Source organism: Pelophylax lessonae (assembly GCF_965119305.1).
Source record: "Pelophylax lessonae genome assembly, chromosome: 4".
Lineage (NCBI taxonomy): Eukaryota > Metazoa > Chordata > Amphibia > Anura > Ranidae > Pelophylax > Pelophylax lessonae.
Window position 1 is genome coordinate 640,103,753 of NC_138771.1, and position 21,124 is coordinate 640,124,876.

General features: G+C 40.5%; 1 protein-coding gene across 1 annotated transcript; it reads left to right on the forward strand.

Moving 5' to 3' along the window:
* Positions 1–3,727: 3,727 nt before the first annotated feature.
* LOC309552898 (olfactory receptor 10A7-like) lies at positions 3,728–4,660 on the forward strand (the record flags this gene model as incomplete). The annotated part of the gene is made up of 1 exon (XM_082253806.1): positions 3,728–4,660. The coding sequence occupies one exon, from the start codon at positions 3,728–3,730 to the stop codon at positions 4,658–4,660; it is 933 nt and encodes a 310-aa protein (XP_082109932.1).
* Between the last annotated feature and the right edge of the window lie 16,464 nt (positions 4,661–21,124).

Sequence of the window (21,124 nt, forward strand, 5' to 3'; positions counted from 1 at the left end):
TAATTATTTCTTACAATTTAGCCCCCCACACACACACACTCCTCCTCTCCCCCCCACACACACACACACACACTCCTCCTCCCCACACACACTCACTCCTCCCCCCCACACACACACTCCTCCCCCCCCACACACACACTCCCTCCCCCCGACACACACACACACTCCACACTCATTCCCCCCCCCACACACACACACACTCCCCCCCCACACACACACACACTCCTCCCCCCCCACACACACACACTACTCCCCCCCACACACACACACACTCCCCCCCACACACACACTCCTCCCCCCCACACACAAACACCCCCCCCCCACACACACACTCCCTCCCCCCGACACACACACACACTCCACACTCATTCCCCCCCCCACACACACACACACACACACACTCCCCCCCCACACACACACACACTCCTCCCCCCCCACACACACACACTACTCCCCCCCCCCCCACACACACACACACACTCCCCCCCACACACACTCCTCCCCCCCACACACAAACACACACCCCCCCCCACACACACACACACACAAATATGAAGAAAAGAAAACAAAAAAACAGGAGCTGTGTAAAAATGAATAAGCTTTATTAAACATGTATAAAACATCAGTAATCACTCAAGCAGGCATGTGAAATGCCCCCCCCCCCCAAAACCCCAAAATCAAGTAATCTTTATTCAAATTACAGTGCAAAGATACAACATATGATGAATAGATAGAGCTTACAATATCCAACAGTCCAGCAAAATAAGTTGTAGACACCTTAGTATTAAGCATAAAACATACCCAACATACTTTTATGGTTATTGTTTGCATGAGCCTGCCTTTCCATTTAAATACCATCAAATCAGTAGAACATACTGCTACACAGAGGCATGGAAATAAAAAAAACACATGTATAGAGTACATAAAGACACACTTTGCAAAAACTATACCAAACATTTAGAGCATGAAAAGTATTCATCCAACAAAATACACTACCTGCAATATGGGTCCTTAGGCATGCCAGCAAACCCACCCCCCCCCCCCCCCCAAAAAAAAAAGCAAATTCGGACATAAAGACATGTGGCCCTGCTGCCAGAGGCCAAATGATCTGCTCTTAAACATGCCTTAATATAACCTTGGTTAAACTACACCCACCCAGTATAGGAAACGCCCAGCAAAGTAATTAATTGGGTCTGTTGGTTCCTAAACCAAAATCACCAGTTCACTAATAAATGAGTGTTTGTCTAAATGAAAAAGCCACTTTGTGCTCATGATGAGATTATTGAAAGCATTTCTTATGTGTGTTGTCTTGATGTAGTATTTTTGTAACAAAAAACTGTGCAAAATAGCAAATGTTTGCAGCATGAGCAGCTGAACCCAGAAATCTTTCGGAAAAAAAAAATATATAAATTATATTTTGGGGATATATATATATATATATATATATATATATATATATATATATATACATATCTATATATTTTTGGGGTTGTTGAATTCTGAGTTCTGGGGTTCCACTGCATATGCTCAATCAATTTGCAAATTCTGAGATTTTGCAGCTCAAACACTTTGCTATTTTTTTAATGTGGCTCTATATAGGAAGCAACACTAATATGGCTCCCCACTCAATCAACAAATATATTAATTTCTCACATATACAATGTTTTATTTTTGGGGAGGAGCCATATTAGTGCTGTTTGTCATATAGAACAACAGAGACAGTTGTAGGTAGTTCAGCGATTTGAACACCCAAATACACTGTTGCACGGCAGGTTGGCTAACCGCTTAGCCACCTGGTGCTCATGAATTTCTTCATTACATTTATTTCATAATATATGCCATTGATAGTTTATTAGCCTATCAATTTATATTTAAAATACTAATTTTTCACAGAAATAAATGTTTTTTACACCTATATATAATTTCCAGCGTGCAGGATTATTTTTATAAATTTGTTGATTTGGTACAGTTTCACTAAACTAGGTTAATTCGTTGGGAATTGTGGTCTCTGAGGTTTTTTTTGTTATCTTTATACCAAACATAGATGCACTGGCAGCTTAAAAATTAATATAGTTTAATTAGATTAGTCCATCAAAAAATTATAATAAATAAAAATTATTTGTGCTTGAATTGGGTCTAAATAGAATTTGCGCTAGTTTTTTTACATTTTTTAAGTCTCTATGTAGTTTATCTACAGATAACCAGCAGCATTTTTTATTGACCCCACCCATATATAAATTGATCTCATATGTGCATAGTCCTTAATTTTATCCAAAGTTAACATCCAAGGTGCTTGATCACATATTTTCTCATATATACATATATATATATATATGTATATATATATATATATATATATATATATTTTTTTTTTTTTAAAGAAATCACAAATCACACATGCTTTTCGAAATTTTCATGAGCACCAGGTGGCTAAGTGGTTAGCCAATCTGCCGTGCAACAGTGTATTTTTGGTTTGGTTAGATATAGGAAGTAACAATAATATATTGGTTTTTGAATATGCATATATATATATATATATATATATATATATATATATATATATATATATATATATATATGTATATGCAAAAAACAGTATATTATTGTTACTTTCTATATCTAACCAACCCAAAAATATATTCATTTCACACATATACAATGTTTTATTTTGGGGAGAAGCCATATCAGTGTTGCTTGTCGTATATATATACACATAGGCAAAACACACACACACATATATATATATATATATATATATATATATATATATATATATATATATATATATATACATATATTTATTTTTTGGCATCTATATATATAAATATGTGTGTGTGCGTGTGTGTGTATATATATATATATATATATATATATATATATATATATATATTTTTTTTTTTTTTTGTGATTCATATATATATATATATAGACATACATAGATATGTGCATTTCTCTCATTAGCGCCTGAATAGCGCCGTTTTACCTCGAATTTGCGGCGGTATTTGCCGCAATTCACTATAACTCCCACTAACGTTTTCTAAAACGATATTTTTAGCCTAATTTTTGGTATGGAGCATGCGCACATGGGCTATCTGCCAGAAATAGAATCTGGAGCTATTTTTGGGTTTTACACTTTCATTAAAATCTTTTTTTCTACTTAACTTTTTCACACAGTTTAAAAGCAGTTTAGCTCAAGATCATATAACACATCTTTCCCACACATTTTTTTATTTTTTTCCCCCCATATTTTGTGATTTTGAACAAAACAGTCCACCTTTTAGCTGGACTGTTTGTAAGTCCAGTCCTGACGTTATTTGATCTTGGTGAATTTGACACTGCTCATAACGTTTCTGATGGAGTTATAGTGAATTGCATTTGCACCTAAAAATAGTCAAAATTGAGGTAAAATAGAACTAGATCAGCGTTGGAGGAACAGTGAATTAGGCTCTATGTAACTCTGCACTGTAGTCGAGCATCATGGGAAATGTAGCTCCAAAACATCTGGGATTCCAAGGTTCTCCATCACTGTGCTAACTGTGCTGTTATTTATGTAGGCACACTCCAGAACTACATCCCCCAATATCCTTTTCCCTACACACAGTGAAGCTGTTTTACTAAAGGAGTTCAGAATATTCATCCAATAAATTGAGTAAAAGTTTTACTTTAATTATCCAAACGTTCTCATTGCTGATGAGAGCATTAACTCACAATTAATGTTTCTGCAGGTATGAAAGAACTGACCACCAGCAATAAAAACATCACAACAGCAATTGAGTTTTTCCTTCTAGGATTCTATGAACTAGGCAGGTTCAATACCCTACTGTTCATTTTTGTTCTTGCATGTTATACTGTGACGTTGCTCCTTAACATGATGATAATCATACTGGTGTCAACCAGACAATGTCTTCAATCACCAATGTACTTCTTTCTCAAGAACCTCCTAGGATCAGAAATTATTATTTTGAATCTTGTTGTCCCCAACATGCTACGTGTTTTGTGGTTTGAAGGTGCCCCCATATCCATCCCTAGCTGCATAGCTCAGAGTTATCTCTATTGTGCATCTGGAAGTACAGAATGTTACCTTTTGACAGCAATGGCCTATGATCGATACTTGGCCATATGCAAACCTTTACATTATAACTCAATTATGGACCTCAGACTCCAGTATTTCATAGTTATCTTTTGCTGGGTGTATGGTTTTGCCTTGAGCTTGATTACGCTCAGTCTTCTGGCACAACTTGAGTTCTGTGATCGTACTATCATCGACCATTACTTCTGTGACCTTCTTCCATTTTTAGACCTTGCCTGCTCAGATATTTCTTCTCTAGAAATTGACATAATCATTATCTCTGTGCCAATACTAATTATTCCTTCTTTACTTGTCATTGTAAGCTACATTTATATTTTTGTGACTATACTAGGCATGTCTTCTATCACCGGGAGAAAGAAAGCCTTCTCCACTTGCATTTCTCACCTCTCCGTAGTTGGAATAGCTTCTGGAACCTCAATAATAAATTACATGGTACCAATGAAGATAAAATCTTTCACATTTAACAAGATAATATCGTTTACGTATATAATTGTGACACCACTGTTCAGCCCCATCATATACTGCATAAGAAACACGGATATAAGGAATGTTATAAGGACATTAAAATAAATGTAAACCCAAGCATTAAAATCTCACTTTAAAACTTTCTCACTCTAAAACTTTACCATGTCAATAAAATGTCTGTATTTGTTTAATCTGCAGCTCTCGGTAACCCCTTCAGTTCCAGGAAGGTTGACCCCCCATTCATGACCAGGCCATTTTTTGCAATACAGCACTGTATTACTTTAACTGACAGTTGCGTAGTCGTGCGATGCTGTATCCAAATACATTTTTTTCCTTTTTTTCCTACAAATAGAACTTTCTTTTGGTGGTATTTGATCACCTCTGCAGTTTTTATTATTTGACCTATAAACAAAAAAAGACCAAACAAAAAAAAAAAAAAGAAAAAAAAAAGGCCTACAATTTTGAAAAAAAAAATAAACAATATTTTTTACTTTCTGCTATAAAACATACCCAAAAAATGTAAAAATCTAATTTCTTCAAACATTTAGGCTAATATGTATTCTGCTACATATTTTTGGTAAAAAGAAAAACCCCAATAAGCGTATTTTGATTGGTTTGCATCTACAAGTTATGGGAAATTTTTATTTATTTATATATTTATTTATTACTAGTAATAAATCGAGCTCAAACTCAAGGTTGGATGGGGAGTGTCGGTGCACAGCCATTTTCAGATCAGTTTTTCAGATTTTCAGATTCAGTTTTTATTTTTTGCACTATTAACAAAAAAAGACCTACAATTTTGTAAAAAAAAAAAAAAAAAAACAAAACAATATTTTTTAATTTCTGCTATAAAACATACCCAATAGAAAAATGTGAAAAATTATTTTCAAATTTCTTCAAAAATGTAAGCCAATATGTATTCTGCTACATATTTTTGGTAAAAAGAAAAATCCCAATAAACGTATTTTGATTGGTTTGCATCTACAAGTTATGGTAAATTTTTATTTATTTATTTATTACTAGTAAATAGTAATAAATCAAGCTCAAGCTCCATCAGGTTGGATGGTGAGTCATTTTCAGATCTCTCCAGAGATGTTCAATCGGGTTCAAGTGCGATGCTGTACCCAAATAAAATTGTTGTCCTTTTTACCTTCAAATAGAACTTTCTTTTGGTGGTATTTCATCACCTCTGCAGTTTTTATTTTTTTTCGCTATAAACAAGAAAAGACCTACAATTTTGAAAAAAAAAAAAAACAAAACAATATTTTTTACTTTCTGCTATAAAACACACCCAATAAAAAAAATGTGAAAATCTAATTTCTTCAAAAATTTAAGCCAATATGTATTCTGCTACATAGTTTTGGTAAAAAGAAAAAAAAAATCCCAATAAGCGTATTTTGATTGGTTTTCATCTACAAGTTATGGGAAATTTTTATTTATTTATTACTAGTAGAGTTGAGCGGACACCTGGATGTCTGTGTTCGGCGGGTTCGGCCGAACTTGAAAAAAAAGTCCGGGTCCGTGTCCCGGATTTTTTCCGAACTTTACCCGGACACCGAACCCCATTGGAGTCAATGGGGACCCGAACTTTCAGGCACTAAAATGGCTCTAAAACACCAATGGAAAGGGCTAGAGTGCTGCAAATGGCAGCAAAACGTAGTTAAGAGCATGGCAAGTGCTCTGCAAACAAATGTGGATAGGGAAATAACTTAAAACAACAAAAAAAAAAAACAGAAAAATAAAACAATGTTCTTCATCTGTGAAGGACGAGGCCCATATGGAGTAGGAGGGAGGTTGAGGTGGATGTGGCGGTGTCATAGGCGTGCGCACAGGGTGTGCCGGGTGTGCCTGGGCACACCCTAATCACCTAGGGCACATTAGCATTATATTGTTTGCCAGTGAGGAGATGGGAAAGATCTCCCTCGGACCTGCTTTGCCATAATAGAAGTGCCACACACTTCTATTTCACTTTGCCAGCAGGGAGAGTAATGTACGGGGGCCATATACATGTAGGCAAACACATGCATGTGTATTTAAACTTTGGGGTGCACACCCTAATGCAATAGGCTGTGCACACCTATGGGCGGTGTAGGTGGAAGCGGCGGTGGAGGAGGACGAGGTAGCCAACACTGCTTTTTTTCAGTCATTTTAAATGAGGGTACACCCCAAAAGAGTGAGAAAGATCAAAAATAGAACAATGGCTGGGTAAGGTCGGTATCCATCTCTATTCTGCACAAGGTACGGAAAAGTCCTGTGGGATCCATGCCTGGTTCATTTTAATGAACGTGAGCTTGTCCACATTGTCTCTGGACAGGCGGCTGTGCTTGTCTGTGATAACGCCCCCAGCCGTGCTAAATACACGTTCAGATAATACACTGGCTGCAGGGCACACCAGCACCTCCAAGGCGTAAAGGGCAAGCTCAGGCCATGTGCCCAATTTGGAGACCCAGAAGTTGAAGGGGGCAGACCCCTCATTCACTACATGTAGGCGTGTGCACACATACTGCTCCACCATGTTGGTGAAATGCTGCCTCCTGCTAAGACGTTCCATATGAGCTGCTGGTGCTGCTGTTTGTTGTGGCGTGCTGACAAAGCTTTTCCACATTTCGGCCATGCTAACCCTGCCTTCTGAGGTGCTGGCAGTGCCCTGGTTGCATTGGTGACCTCTTCCTCCTCTGCCTTGGCCTTGTGCTTCCACTGTGGCCCCGCTGTCAGGTGGGAATGCCAGCAGCATCGCGTCTACCAGCGTGCGCTTGTACTCGCGCATCTTGGGATCGCGCACCAGTGAGTGAATTAAGGACGGTACGTTGTCCTTGTAACGGGGATCCAGCAGCGTGGCCACCCAGTAATCAGCACAAGTTAGAATGTGGGCAACTCGGCGGTCGTTGTGGAGACACTGCAGCATGTAATCGCTCATGTGTGCCAGGCTGCCCAGAGGCAACGAAAGGCTGTGGGAGGTGTATCGTCTGTGTCCTCTGTATCCCCCCAGCCACGCACCAGTGATGGCCATGAGCTGGCTTGGGTGCCACCCTGCTGTGAACATGGTTCCATCTCCTCCTCCATCTCCTCCTCCTCATCCTCCTCATCCTCCAGAACTGTGCCCCTGCTGGACAATTGTGTCCCTGGCGTTTGTGGGTGCAGGAACCCACCCTCGGAGCCACTTGTGAATGACTGCCCTGAAAGCCTTGGAAATGTTACCTCTTCATCCTCCTCCTCCTCCTCATCCTGTGCCACATCCTCTTCCATCATTGCCCGAATTGTTTTTTGAAGGAGGCATAGAAGTGGGATAGTTAAGCTGACAACGGCGTCATCGGCACTGGCCATGTTGGTGGAGTACTCAAAACAGCGCAACAAGGCACACAGGTCTCGCATGGAGGCCCAGTTATTGGTGGTGAAGTGGTGCTGTTCCGCATAGCGACTCACGCGTGCGTGCTGTAGCTGAAACTCAACTATGGCCTGCTGCTGCTCGCACAGTCTTTCCAGCATGTGCATGGTGGAGTTCCACCTTGTGGGCACGTCACATATGAGGCGGTGAGCGGGAAGGCCGAAGTTACGCTGCAATGCTGACAGACGAGCAGCAGCAGGGTGAGAACGCCAAAAGTGCGCACAGACGACCCGCACTTTCTGAAGCAGCTCTGACATATCGGGGTAATTTTTAAGGAACCTCTGCGCCACCAAATTCAGCACATGCGCCAGGCAAGGGATGTGCGTCAAACCCGGCTAGGCCCAGAGCTGCTATGAGATTTGGCCCGTTATCGCACACCACCAGGCCGGGCTTGAGGCTCTCTGGCAGCAACCACTCATTTGTCTGCTGTTCCATGCTCCTCCACAACTCCTGCGCGGTGTGTGGTTTTTTCCCCCAAACAGGCAAGTTTTAAAACTGCCTGCTGTCGTTTACCCCTGGCTGTGCTGAAGTTGGTGGTGAAGGTGTTAGGCTGACCGGATGAGGAGGCAGTAGAGGATGAGGAAGCGGAGTAGGAGGAGTTAGGAATAGGAGGCAAACTGAAGCGCCCTGAAATCCTTGGTGGTGGAAGGACATTCGCCAAATTGCTATCCACCTCAGGCCCATCCGCCACTGCATTTACCCAGTGTGCTGTTAGGGAGATATAACGCCCCTGACCGTGCTTACTGGTCCACGTATCGGTAGTTAAGTGGACCTTGGCACAGATGGCGTTGCGCAGTGCACACCTGATTTTTTTCCCCCACTTGGTTGTGCAGGGAAGGGATGGCTTGCCTGGAAAAGTAGTGGCGACTGGGCACGATGTACTGTGGGACAGCCACCGACATAAGGCTTTTAAAACTGTGCGTCTCCACCAGATGGAATGACAGCATTTCAAAAGCCAAGAATTTTGAAATGCTGGCATTCAGGGCCAGGGATCGCGAGTGGGTTGGGGGGTACTTCCTCTCAAGTGTTTGGGAGATGGAAAGCTGAACGCTTCCACGGGACATTGTGAAGATGGTTGGTGAACCCAGGTGGTGGTGTTGCTGACAGATTGTCTGTTTGCGGGGTGGCAGGTGCCAGTATCACTACAGAGGTGGATGAAGAGGCTGAGACTGCATCAGAAGAGGAAGCAGGAGGAGCCAGAGACCTTTCTTGGTTTTGAAGGTGTCTACTCCACTGCAGCTCGTGCTTTGCACTTAGATGCCTGATCATGCAGGTTGTGCTCAGGTTGAGAAGGTTTATGCCTCGCTTCAGGCTCTGATTGCACAGGGTGCAAACCACTCGTGTCCTGTCATCAGCACATTTTCTGAAGAACTTCCACACTAGAGAACTCCTTTGAGCTGGCTTTGGTGCGCTCGGTCCCTTGCTGTGTTGGGCAGTAGCAGGCGTAGTGTCTAGGGCACGGCCGCTCCGCTTCTGCACCCTGCTCCCTCTTCTGCTGTGCTGGTGGCTCTGTGCGACCACCGCCTCTTCCTCCAAACTACTCAGGTCACCTGCATGACCTTCATTCCATGTGGGGTCGAGGACCTCATCGTCCTCCACATCATCTTCCACCCAGTCTTCACCCCTGCCCTCCTTGTCGGTCTCCACAATTCTGAGTGGCGCAGCAGTTGGCACCTGCGTTTCGTCATCATCGGAGACGTGCTGCGATGGTCCTTCCATGTACTCATCTTGAGAAATAAGTGGTTGGGCATCGCTGCACTCAATCTCTTCCACTTCTGGGGCAGGGCTAGGTGGATGGCCCTGGGAAACCCTGCTGACAGAGTCATCAAAAAGAAGAAGAGACTGCTGCATGACTTGGGGCTCAGACTGCTTGCCTGATTTGCAAGGGGGTGAGGTGAAAGACGGTTGGACATCGTCTGCAGGTGCCAACTCTGACCTTTCTGCAGTAGACTTGGTGGGAGACAATGTGAAGGAACTGGAGGCACTGTCAGCAGAAAACCAATCTACTATCGCCTCTACTTGTTCTGGCCTCAACACTTGTAGAGGCGCATGATGCCCTACCAAATACTGCTGCAGGTTCTGTCGCCTACTCACACTTGAGGAAGGTGTTTCACTTGTGCGTGTAGCTGGCACAGATCGACCACGTCCTCTCCTTGCAACAGGAGCTCTACCAGCAGCACCACGACCCAGGCCACGGCCCCTATTTGACGGTCTCCTCATATTTCTGTAATTTATGATCTTGCCCTAGAAATGTGTTTATTGAATAGCGGAACAAAACAACAACAGTATCGCACGGGTGTATCTCACAGTCAAATATGCAAACTATGCCGCAATTTAATTTTTTTTACCCCAAAAGGGTGTTTATTAAATAGCGGAATAGAAAAACAGTATACAAATACAACGGGTGTATCTCACAGTCAAATATGCAAAGTATGCCGCAATTTACTTTTTTCACCCCAAAAGGGTGTATATTGAATAGCGGAATAGAAAAAATGATATAAAACGGTGTATCTCACACGTACAAACACAGACTAGGCCCCGATTACAATTTTTTGTACCCTAAAGGCAGGATGAGGATGAGGAAGAGGAGTAGGAGGAGTTCGGAACAGGAGGCAAACTGAAGCGCCCTGCAATCCTCGGCGGTGGAAGGAGATCCGCCAAACAAATTTAAAAAGGTGTATCTCACATGTACCGATACAGACTATGCCGTAATTTAATTTTTTACACTCCAAAAGGGCGTATATTGAATAGCGGAATAGAAAAAATTTTATAAAACGGTGTATCTCACACGTACAAACACAGACTAGGCCCCGATTACAATTTTTTTGTACCCTAAAGGCAGGATGAGGATGAGGAGTAGGAGGAGTTCGGAACAGGAGGCAAACTGAAGCAACCTGCAATCCTCGGCGGTGTAAGATGCGCCCAAAAAATTGGAAAGGTGTATCTCACACGTACCGATACAGACTGTGCCGCAATTTAATTCTTTTTACCCCAAAGGGTGTAGATTGAATAGCGGAATAGAAAATATGACATAAAAAGGTGTATCTCACACGTACAGACCCAGACTAGGCCTGGATTACAATTTTTTGTACCCTAAAGGCAGGATGAGGAGTAGGAGGAGTTTGGAACAGGAGGCAAACTGAAGCACCCTGCAATCCTCGGCAGTGGAAGATGCGCCCCAAAAATTTGGAAGGTGTATCTCACACGTACCGATACAGACAATGCCGCAATTTAATTATTTTTACCCCAAAGGGTGTAGATTGAATAGCGGAATAGAAAATATGATATCAAAAGGTGTATCTCACACGTACAGACCCAGAGTAGGCCCCGATTACAATTTTTTGTACCCTAAAGGCAGGATGAGGAGTAGGAGGAGTTCGGAACAGGAGGCAAACTGAAGCACCCTGCAATCCTCGGCGGTGGAAGATGCACTCCAAAAATTTGGAAGGTGTATCTCACACTTACTGATACAGACTATGCCGCAATTTAATTATTTTTACCCCAAAGGGTGTAGATTGAATAGCGGAATAGAAAATATGATATAAAAAGGTGTATCTCACACGTACAGACCGAGACTAGGCCCCCGATTACAATTTTTTGTACCCTAAAGGCAGGATGAGGAGTAGGAGGAGTTCGGAACAGGAGGCAAACTGAAGCACCCTGCTATCCTCGGTGGTGGAAGATGCGCCCCAAGAATTTGGAAGGTGTATCTCACACGTGCTGATACAGACTATGCCGCAATTTAATTTTTTTTTTACCCCAAAAGGGTGTAGATTGAATAGCGGAATAGAAAATATGATATAAAATTGGTGATTTTTCAAAAGCACATGTGAACACAGCAGTGTCTTATGTTTTATGTCACAGTCAGCTCTGCACCAGGCTATGAAGGGAAAAAAAGAAAATTCCCCTTTAACTTTCTAATTTTTAAATAGCAGATTAGTACAGACTATGCCACAATTTAATTTTTTTAACCCAAAAGGGTGTATATTGAATAACGGAATAGAAAATATGATATAAAAAGGTGTATCTCACACGTACAGACCCAGACTAGGCCCCGATTACAATTTTTTGTACCCTACAGGCAGAATGAGGAGTAGGAGGAGTTCGGAACAGGAGGCAAACTGAAGCACCCTGCTATCCTCGGCGGTGGAAGATGCGCCCCAAAAATTTGGAAGGTGTATCTCACACGTACCGATACAGACTATGCCACAATTTAATATTTTTTACCCCAAAAGGGAGTAGATTGAACAGCGGAATAGAAAATATGATATAAAATTGGTGATTTTTCAATAGCACATGTGAACACAGCAGTGTCTTATGTTTTATGTCACGGTCAGCTCTGCACCAGGCTATGAAGGGAAAAAAAAGAAAATTCCCCTTTAAATTTGTAATTTTTAAATAGCCGATTAGTACAGACTATGCCACAATTTAATTTTTTTTTAACCCAAAAGGGTGTATATTGAATAGTGGATTAGAAAAAAGTATATAAAATTGAAAATCACTCAATAGCACATGTGAACACAGCAGTGTCTTATGTCACGGTCAGCTCAGAGTCAGCAGCAAGCAGGCTATGAAGGGGAAAAAAAAAATTCCCCTTTAACTTCATTTTAAACAGCAGATTAGAACAGCAATCTGTAGTAAAATATAGCTGAACGCTGCACACAACAGACTGATAAAAATAGATTTTTTTCTCCCTCCTCCTCAGTGGGCTCAAGTGAGGGCAAAAAGATCGTTCACTGCACCACCCCCCACACAGCAAAATCGATGTAGACTGTCCCTGCCTAATCTCTCCAGCCTGTCCCTAAAATGCTCAAAAAGATCGTTCACTGCACCACCCCCCACACAGCAAAATCGATGTAGACTGTCCCTGCCTAATCTCTCCAGCCTGTCCCTAAAATGCTCAAATAACTTTCCCTGCCTACACTCCGACCTGTCCCTGCATTCTTTTCGGGCACAATTTTTCACTGTCTGTCCCTAATCAGCAGCCAGCACGTAGGATGTGTGCTCTCTCCCTACACTACAGCAGAATGACGCGCCGCGCTGTGGCTCTCGAACTTATAAAGACATGGGTCACATGCTTCAGATGGCCAATCACAGCTACTAATACATTAGTAGGCATGGCTGGGATGGCTTAAGGCACACCAGTTAAACACTTGTTGATTGGCTGTTGAAAGCCCACCATTAAAAGCGCGCCATTACATACAAAACAGGAAATAAAATTACCGAACACGGATTTTAAACCCGAACATACCGTAAAGTTTTCGGGTCCGTGTCCGGGTAGTAAAAATCCAATTATTCGGTACGAACCCAAATAATACAGTCCGTGTTCGCTCAACACTACTAGTAATAAATCAAGCTCAAGCTCCATCAGGTTGGATGGTGAGTCGTTTTCAGATCTCTCCAGAGATGTTCAATCGGGTTCAAGTGCGATGCTGTACCCAAATAAAATTGTTGCCCTTTTTTTCCTTCAAATAGAAGTTTCTTTTGGTGGTATTTGATTACCTCTGCAGTTTTTATTTTTTGCGCTATAAACAAAAAAAGACCTACAATTTTGAAAAAAAAAAAAAAAAAAAACAATATTTTTTACTTTCTGCTACAAAACATACCAAATAAATAAAAAAAATGTGAAAAAATCGAATTTCTTCAAAAATTTAAGCCAATATGAATTCTGTTACATATTTTTGTTAAAAAAACAAAAAAACAAAAAGCGTATTTTGATTGGTTTGCGTCTACAAAACTATGGGATATATTTATTTATTTATTTATTACTAGTAGTAATGGCCACGAGCAGCGACTTATATTGAAATTGTGATATTGCTTTGGACAAATCGGACACCTAACTGACACTTTTGACACTTTTTGGGGACCAGTGACACTAATACAGTGATCAGTGCTAAAAAATATGCACTGTACTAATGACACTGGTAGGGAAGGAGGTTAACATCAGAGGCAATCACAGGGTTAAGTGTATGCCTAAGTTGTGCTTATTCACTGTTGGGAGGTGCTTTGACTAGGGAAAGGCAAAGATCCATGTTCCTGCTCAGCAGAAACACAGGATCAGTACCTCCCCTCTCTGACAGAATGGCGGTCTGCCTTGTTTACATAAGCAGACCGCCGCTCTGCTTCTTTACTGAACGATCGGTGGGTCCCGGCGGACATCAAATTCACCGGACCCACTGATTGGCTCCCGCTGTGTCCAATCAGCTGGTGGTGCGCACACAAGCCCCAGACCCGAAAGTGTCAGATCATGTACTAGATATGTGATCTGGAACAGAGCGGCCGTCCTGCTGCAGGAAATTAACATGGGGTGGCTACTAAGCGGTTAAAATATTACTTGGTGATCCTGCTAACGAAGTCCTTGTAAAGTTTTCGCCATTTAACAGGCAAACACAATTTTAAGGCTTAACATTTTTGGTATCTATTTACTCATTCTTTTATTTGACCACAAAATAATGGGAATTGTATTGTGTTTGTGTACCAAAATTTATTTTAGTGTATTTGTTTCTAAAAATATGTGTTTTAAAAAAAGTTGTGAAAATATCATGTGACATAAAAAAATTGCAACTGCCGCCATTTTGTTCTACATGGCCTCTACTTTCAGAAAAAATATATTTATGCTGGAGGGTTCAGAATAATTTTCAAGCATAAAAGTGCAGATTTTTTCATGCAGAAAAAAAATGAAATAATTGCCCTGGAAGACAAGTGAGTAGAGGAGACATATACAGTGCATCTGGAAAGTATTTTTCCACATTTTGTTATGTTACAGCCTTATTCCAAAATAAATAAATTCATTAATTTCCTCATAATTCTACAAACAATACCCAATAATGACAACGTGAAAGAAGTTTGTTTGAGATCTTTGCAAATTTATTAAACATAAAAAATGAAAAAAATCCAATGTACATAAGTATTCACAGCCTTCGCTCAATACTTTGTTGAAGCCCCTTTGGCACCAATTACAGCCTCAAGTATTTTTGAACATGATCCTACAAGCTTGGCAAACCTATTTTTAGGAGGTTTCTTCCATTCTTCTTTACAGGACCTCTCAAGCTCCATCAGGTTGGATGGGGAGCGTCGGCACACAGTCATTTTCAGATCTCTCCAGAGATGTTCAATTGGGTTCAAGTCTGGGCTCTGGCTGGATCACTCAAGGACATTTCGCAAAGTTGTCCCATAGCCACTCCTTTGCTATCTTGACTGTGTGCTTAGGGTCCTTGTCCTGTTGGAAGATGAACCTTCGCCCCAGTCTGAAGTCTGGAGCAGGTTTTCATCAAGGATGTCTCTGTACATTGCTGCATTCATCTTTCCCTCAATCCTGACTAGTCTCCCAGTTCCTGCCTCTGAAAAAAAATCCCCATAGCATGATGGCACCACCACCATGCTTCACTGTAGGGATGGTATTGGCCAGGTAATGAGCGGTGCCTGGCTTCCTCCAGACATGAGGCTTCCCATTCAGGCCAAAGAGTTCAATCTTTGTTTCATCAGATCAGAGCATTTTGTTTCTCATGGTCTGAGAGTGCCTTTTGGCAAACCCCAGGCAGGCTGTCATGTGCCTTTTACTGAGGAGTGTCTTCCGTCTGGTCACTCTATCATACAGGTCTGATTGGTGGAGTGCTGCAGAGATGGTTGCTCTTCTGGAAGGTTCTCCTCTCTCCACAGAGAACACTGGAGCTCTGTCAGAGTGACCATCGGGTTCTTGGTCACCTTCCTGACTAAGGCCCTTCTCCCCCGATCTCTCTAGGAAGAGTACTGGTGGTTCCAAACTTCTTCCATGTACAGAGGATGGAGGCCACTGTGCTCATTGGGACCTTCAATGCTGCAGACATTTTTCTGTACCCTTCCCCAGATCTGTGCCTCAATACAATCCTGTCTCAGAGGCCTACAGTCAATTACTTGGACTTCATTGCTTGGTTTGTGCTCCGACGTGCAGTGTTAACTGTGGGACATTATATAGACAGGTGTGTGCCTTTGCAAATTATGTCAAATCAACTGGATTTACCACAGGTGGACTTAAATCAAGCTGTAGAAACATCTCAAGGATGAAGAGTGGAAACAGGATGCACCTGAGCTCAATTTTGAGTGTCATGGCAAAGGCTGCGAATACTTATGTACATGGGATTTTTTCATTTTTTATTTTTAATAAATTTGCAAAGATTTCAAACAAACTTCTTTCATGTTGTCATTATGGGGTATTGTTTGTAGAATTTTGAAGAAAACAATTAATTGAATCCATTTTGGAATAAGGCTGTAACATAACAAAATGTGGAAAAAGTGAAACGCTGTGAATACTTTCCGGAAGCACTGTAGGCAAAACTTTTTTTTCAATTTGAATAGAGTAAGGGAGAGTTATGTATAACCCCTGTCAAGTTTTTTGCCATCTGTGTCCCATTGGGAGGATTTTCCTTTACTTCCTGTTCCATAGCCAAAAGAGGAAGTGAGAACAAATCCCTGCAAATTACCCTTTTCACTGCCAGGGCCGTTTTTGCATTTTTTGCACACATGTTTAAGAGCCCCCCCCCCGCCCCAAAGTACCCCCTCTGTTGAGAGCATGTGGTCTAGTATGGTTCAGGAGGGGGGCACTCCTTGTCCCCCCCCTCTTTCCTGACCTGCCAGGCTGCATGCTCAGATAAGGGTCTCGTATGGATTTTGGGGGGGATCCCACCGTGTTCCCCACCCTGTTTGTTTCTTTATTTTTTTTAATAGCCAGGTTCCAGCAATTGCAACTCTGAGTTAATTTAAATAGGATTTTACAAATTATTATTTTTTTTTTTTAGAAATTTAATTTTAGCTGCAGCATGTTCTATGCATGCTACAGATGCACCACTTTACAGGCAGACCAAGGGGACCCTCTAGGCACTATATTTAAAATAATTTTTACATTTTTATTATTGCCCTTTAGGCTTTATTAAAATCACTACTCCTGAAGAAACAATTGTTTAAAAAAAAAAAAATTGCATTTATACATGGACCCCCATACCCCTTTTTTTTGGCCAATTACTTGCATATAAGTCTTCAAAATGGGCACTTTTGATTTTTCCTGTTAGGCTCACATAGACATCAATGAGGTTTGCAGTTTGGGTTAGAACTTTCCCCCTGTTCGCGAGTTCTGCTGCAAACCGAGCGCGGGGGGGGGGGGGGGTCTGGGGGGTGTTCGGCCCATCTCTAGTTCAGGGATCCACCTGGCAGAAAGAGGAATTCTTCTTTCAGGAGACTGGTGTGAGCCAGTGTATGCAGGATCAACTTGACGGTGTGTCCTGAGTTTGAGGACGGTGTCAAGGAGACAGACAGGGGTCTACACCAGATGGCTTGAGGCCAGTGCAGTGGTTCTACAGGAAAAAGCCATTAAGCTTGTAAGGGTATTTGTTTTTGTGGAAGAGGATTGTTGACAAAAGCCCTGTGTGGGAAGCCATTTGTGTTCTGGGAATTTTATGTTTAATAAAAGGCGGCAAGGAAGCTCTTCAAGGAAGATGTTGGTGAATGACTGAGTTCTAATGCTCCTACCACTCCTACTGCTTGAAGTGAATCCCGCACTTTAATGATGCCAGAAGACAGTGGGGAGAGTCACATAACAAATGTGCTTACCCTGAAAAAAGACACTGACACTAGCCAATCATATGGTTAGGAATAATAATCTATGACAAATATAGGTTGCTCTCTCTCTATATCCACTTACCTCCTAATCATGTACCTGGTACGCCATTGTGTTTCAAGTGGTTGTACCGGCGTGATAATAGATATTTATCCAAAAGAAAGCCAATTTTTTAATTTAAAAATTTACAAAAAAAAGTAAAAAATGTAAAACTTGCTCATGTGCATGAGGGATATGCTGGTATGAGAGTGGAAGTACTTAAAGTGTATCAAAACTTTTTGGGAGGAGGAAAGGGTTCTTTGCAGTCTTTGTATCCTCTAGGGAGATTACAACATACAAAGCCATCCACAACTTTGTCCCGAGCTACATCACCAATCTTGTCTCCAAATATCACCCAAACTGTCCTCTCCGCTCCTCCCAAGACCGCCTGTTATCTAGCTCTCTTGTTCCTTCCTCCCATACTTGTCCCCAGGACTTCTCCAGAGCCTCTACCATACTCTGGAACTCTCCACCTCAATGTGTCTGGCTATCTCCTTCTCTGTCCACCTTTGGGCGATCCCTGAAAACTCATTTCTTCAGGGAAGCCTATCCTGCCTCCAACTAACAGCTGAACTTTTAACTCCTCCATCAGCTCATCCCCCACAGTTATAACCTTTTGTACCATTTGCCCCACTCTATTTGATTGTAAGCTCTTATAAGCAGGGCCCTTTCAAAGCGGAGTTCCAACCAAAAGTGGAACTTGCGCTCTTTTGCTTCCTCCCCCCCCCTCCGGTGCCACATTTGGCACCTTTCAGGGGGGGAGGGGGGAACGGGTACCTGTTTTTGACAGTTACCCTTCCCCACTTCCGGGAGTTGGCGCCGCGGCGCTGTCCCTCGGAAGTTTGGCCCCCTCCTCCTTTCCCCTCCGCCGGGCCAATCTGAATGCACAGAGCGCTTCGTGCATGTGCAGTAGGGACCCGCCCGTGAAGTCGCAAGGCATCACTGCCGGGTTCCCTTACCGGCAATGGCAGTGGCAGCACCCGACAGTCGATGGAAACATCGGCTGTGGTGCTGACATCTCTGAACTCCAGGACAGGTAAGTGTCCTAATATTAAAAGTCAGCAGCTACAGTATGTGTAGCTGCTTACTTTAAATTTTTGGAGGGGGTGGAGGGGGAGGCAGAACTCCACTTTAACTCTCTTGTATTTTATTGTATTGTTGTAACTGTGCTGTTTACCTTTAGATTGTAAAGTGCTGCAGAAACTGTTGGCGCTATATAAATGCTGTGTAATAATAATTATTAATAACCCAATGGGAGTAAATCTATACTTATTAGTTTCACTGAAACAGAAATAGAGGGGGAAATCATGCAATGAAGATATCTGCTTTTGGGACAATCATTTAGGAGGGAATTTCAATTACTTTTGATAGATCTCCTCACACTTTCCATTGTGCAGAAGAGAATAAAAAATACCTTCAATGGGACTCAGGCAGCAAAAAATAAATAAATAAATAAAAAAAAAATTAAGAGGTTTTAACTATCTTGTACTCTATCCAAACTAAATTTGATGTTAGATAAAATAACAGTATAAATAAATAATAATAAAAAAATATATATATAACTTTTTTATAAACTGAAAAAAGTACATTGAAAGAACATGGAAAAAAGAAAACAAAAAACATAATAAATTAAAGAACCGTAATAGGGCACAAAGGGAATACAAAAGCAAAATCCTACAAGGATAAAACCATTCAGTTAATTACAACAATAAAAGGATATGGGAGTTGAAGTTTTTTTTTTACTTTACATATAAAGACCATGAAAATGTACGAGGTTCAGTACAGCCAAATCTCTGGAAACAATGAAGAACACTGCACTTTCAACCTTATGATTAGAGGAATCTTGAGACCATTGTTATTGCAATTTCTCCTTGTCTTGACCTGTGTTTATTATTTAAGGTTTCAATAATTTTGTTAGTGATTGAATCCCTATATAATAATATCTTAACGTTATGCCTTTAGCTGTAAATATTTTCTATGCAATAGTTGAGCGTAAGGAAGAACAGAATGATTTTAGAAAAAAAATGGCTTTTCCATGAAATTCAAGTTTTTGCCATAGGCAAGATTTTGCTGAATCAGAAACTCACAATTTCATTTTTTGAGCTTCTTACACAAAATTTGATTAAAAAACTACTCTTATTTTAATTTAATATTTTACTTCTACTTTTTTATATTTAGAGGGTGGGTTTTTGGAGGGGCTTTATTTGGGGCTGTTTCTTTTTTAATTAGTATGTATTTGTGTCTTTGTATTTGCTTTGTTTTCCTTTTAGTGTGTGCTTGATCTTTAATTGTGTACTGACACTTAAACTTTAATGCAAAATAATTTTTAGCACGCTTTGTTACTTTCTACTTTTTTTTTCCTTTTTGGTTAAAAAAAAAAAAAAAAAATATATATATATATATATATATATATATATATATATATATATATATATATAACAATTAAAAAATAAGCTATATATATATAAAATATATATATATATATATATATATATATATATATATATATATATATATATATATATATATATATATATATATATATATATATAACAATTAAAAAAATAAGCTATATATATAAATTAAAAAAATAAGCTTTAGGGGTAAATGAACAAGTCCAGGATAGTTCTTTTTTTTTTTAAATGCATCCTTAAAGCATGATATAAGTTACAAATCCAGTGCTGGGTATCTCTTTGTAATAGCTTAGTGCTTAAAATGTGGAGTTTTCAAAGAAGCTGCCAATCATTTTTTTTTTTTTCTTTGTAAGAACATAAAACCGATTAAGAGAAACATATTTTGAATTGTCACCAGAAGTGGAATAAAATGGAAATCATTTGCTGGAAATGCTTATTCCTGTGGCATCTGTCTAAGAGGACTTACCTCACTTTATGTTAAGTCTACAGGACAGTAAATTGAGGAAAATCTCTCGAAGTGGACAAAGAAGCCAAAAACAAAACAAAAAGAGAAACCTTACAGGGGGTTCATTCATTCCCTAATCTATTCAAATAACAGAAAGGATTTAAGATATAAGTCAGTAAGCATGAGGCATACATTTAACCCCTTGATCACCAACAGTGTTAACCCCTTCCCTGCCAGTGTCATTATTACAGTAACAGTGCATATTTTTAGCACTGATTACTGTAGTAATGTCACTGGTCCCCCCAAAAATGTCTAAAATGTCAGTTAGGGGTCCGATCTGTCCACTGCAATGTTGCAGTCCCGCAAAAAATTGCAGATCACCGCCATTACTAGTAAAAAAAAACAATAAAAATGACAAATCTTTCCCTTTGTTAGTAAATGTGATAACTTTTGCGTAAACCAATCAAAATACGCTTATCGCAATTTTTTTTTTACCAAACATATGTAGCAGAAAACAAATTGGCCTAAAATGTTAAAAAAATTTAGATTTTTACATTTTTTTGGGGAATGTTATATATCAGAATATGAAAAATATTGTTTTTTTTTTTTCAAAATTGTTGCTCTTTTTTTAAAAAATTAAAAATTGCACAGGTGATCAAATACCATAAAAAGAAAGCTCTATTTGTGGGGAAAAAAG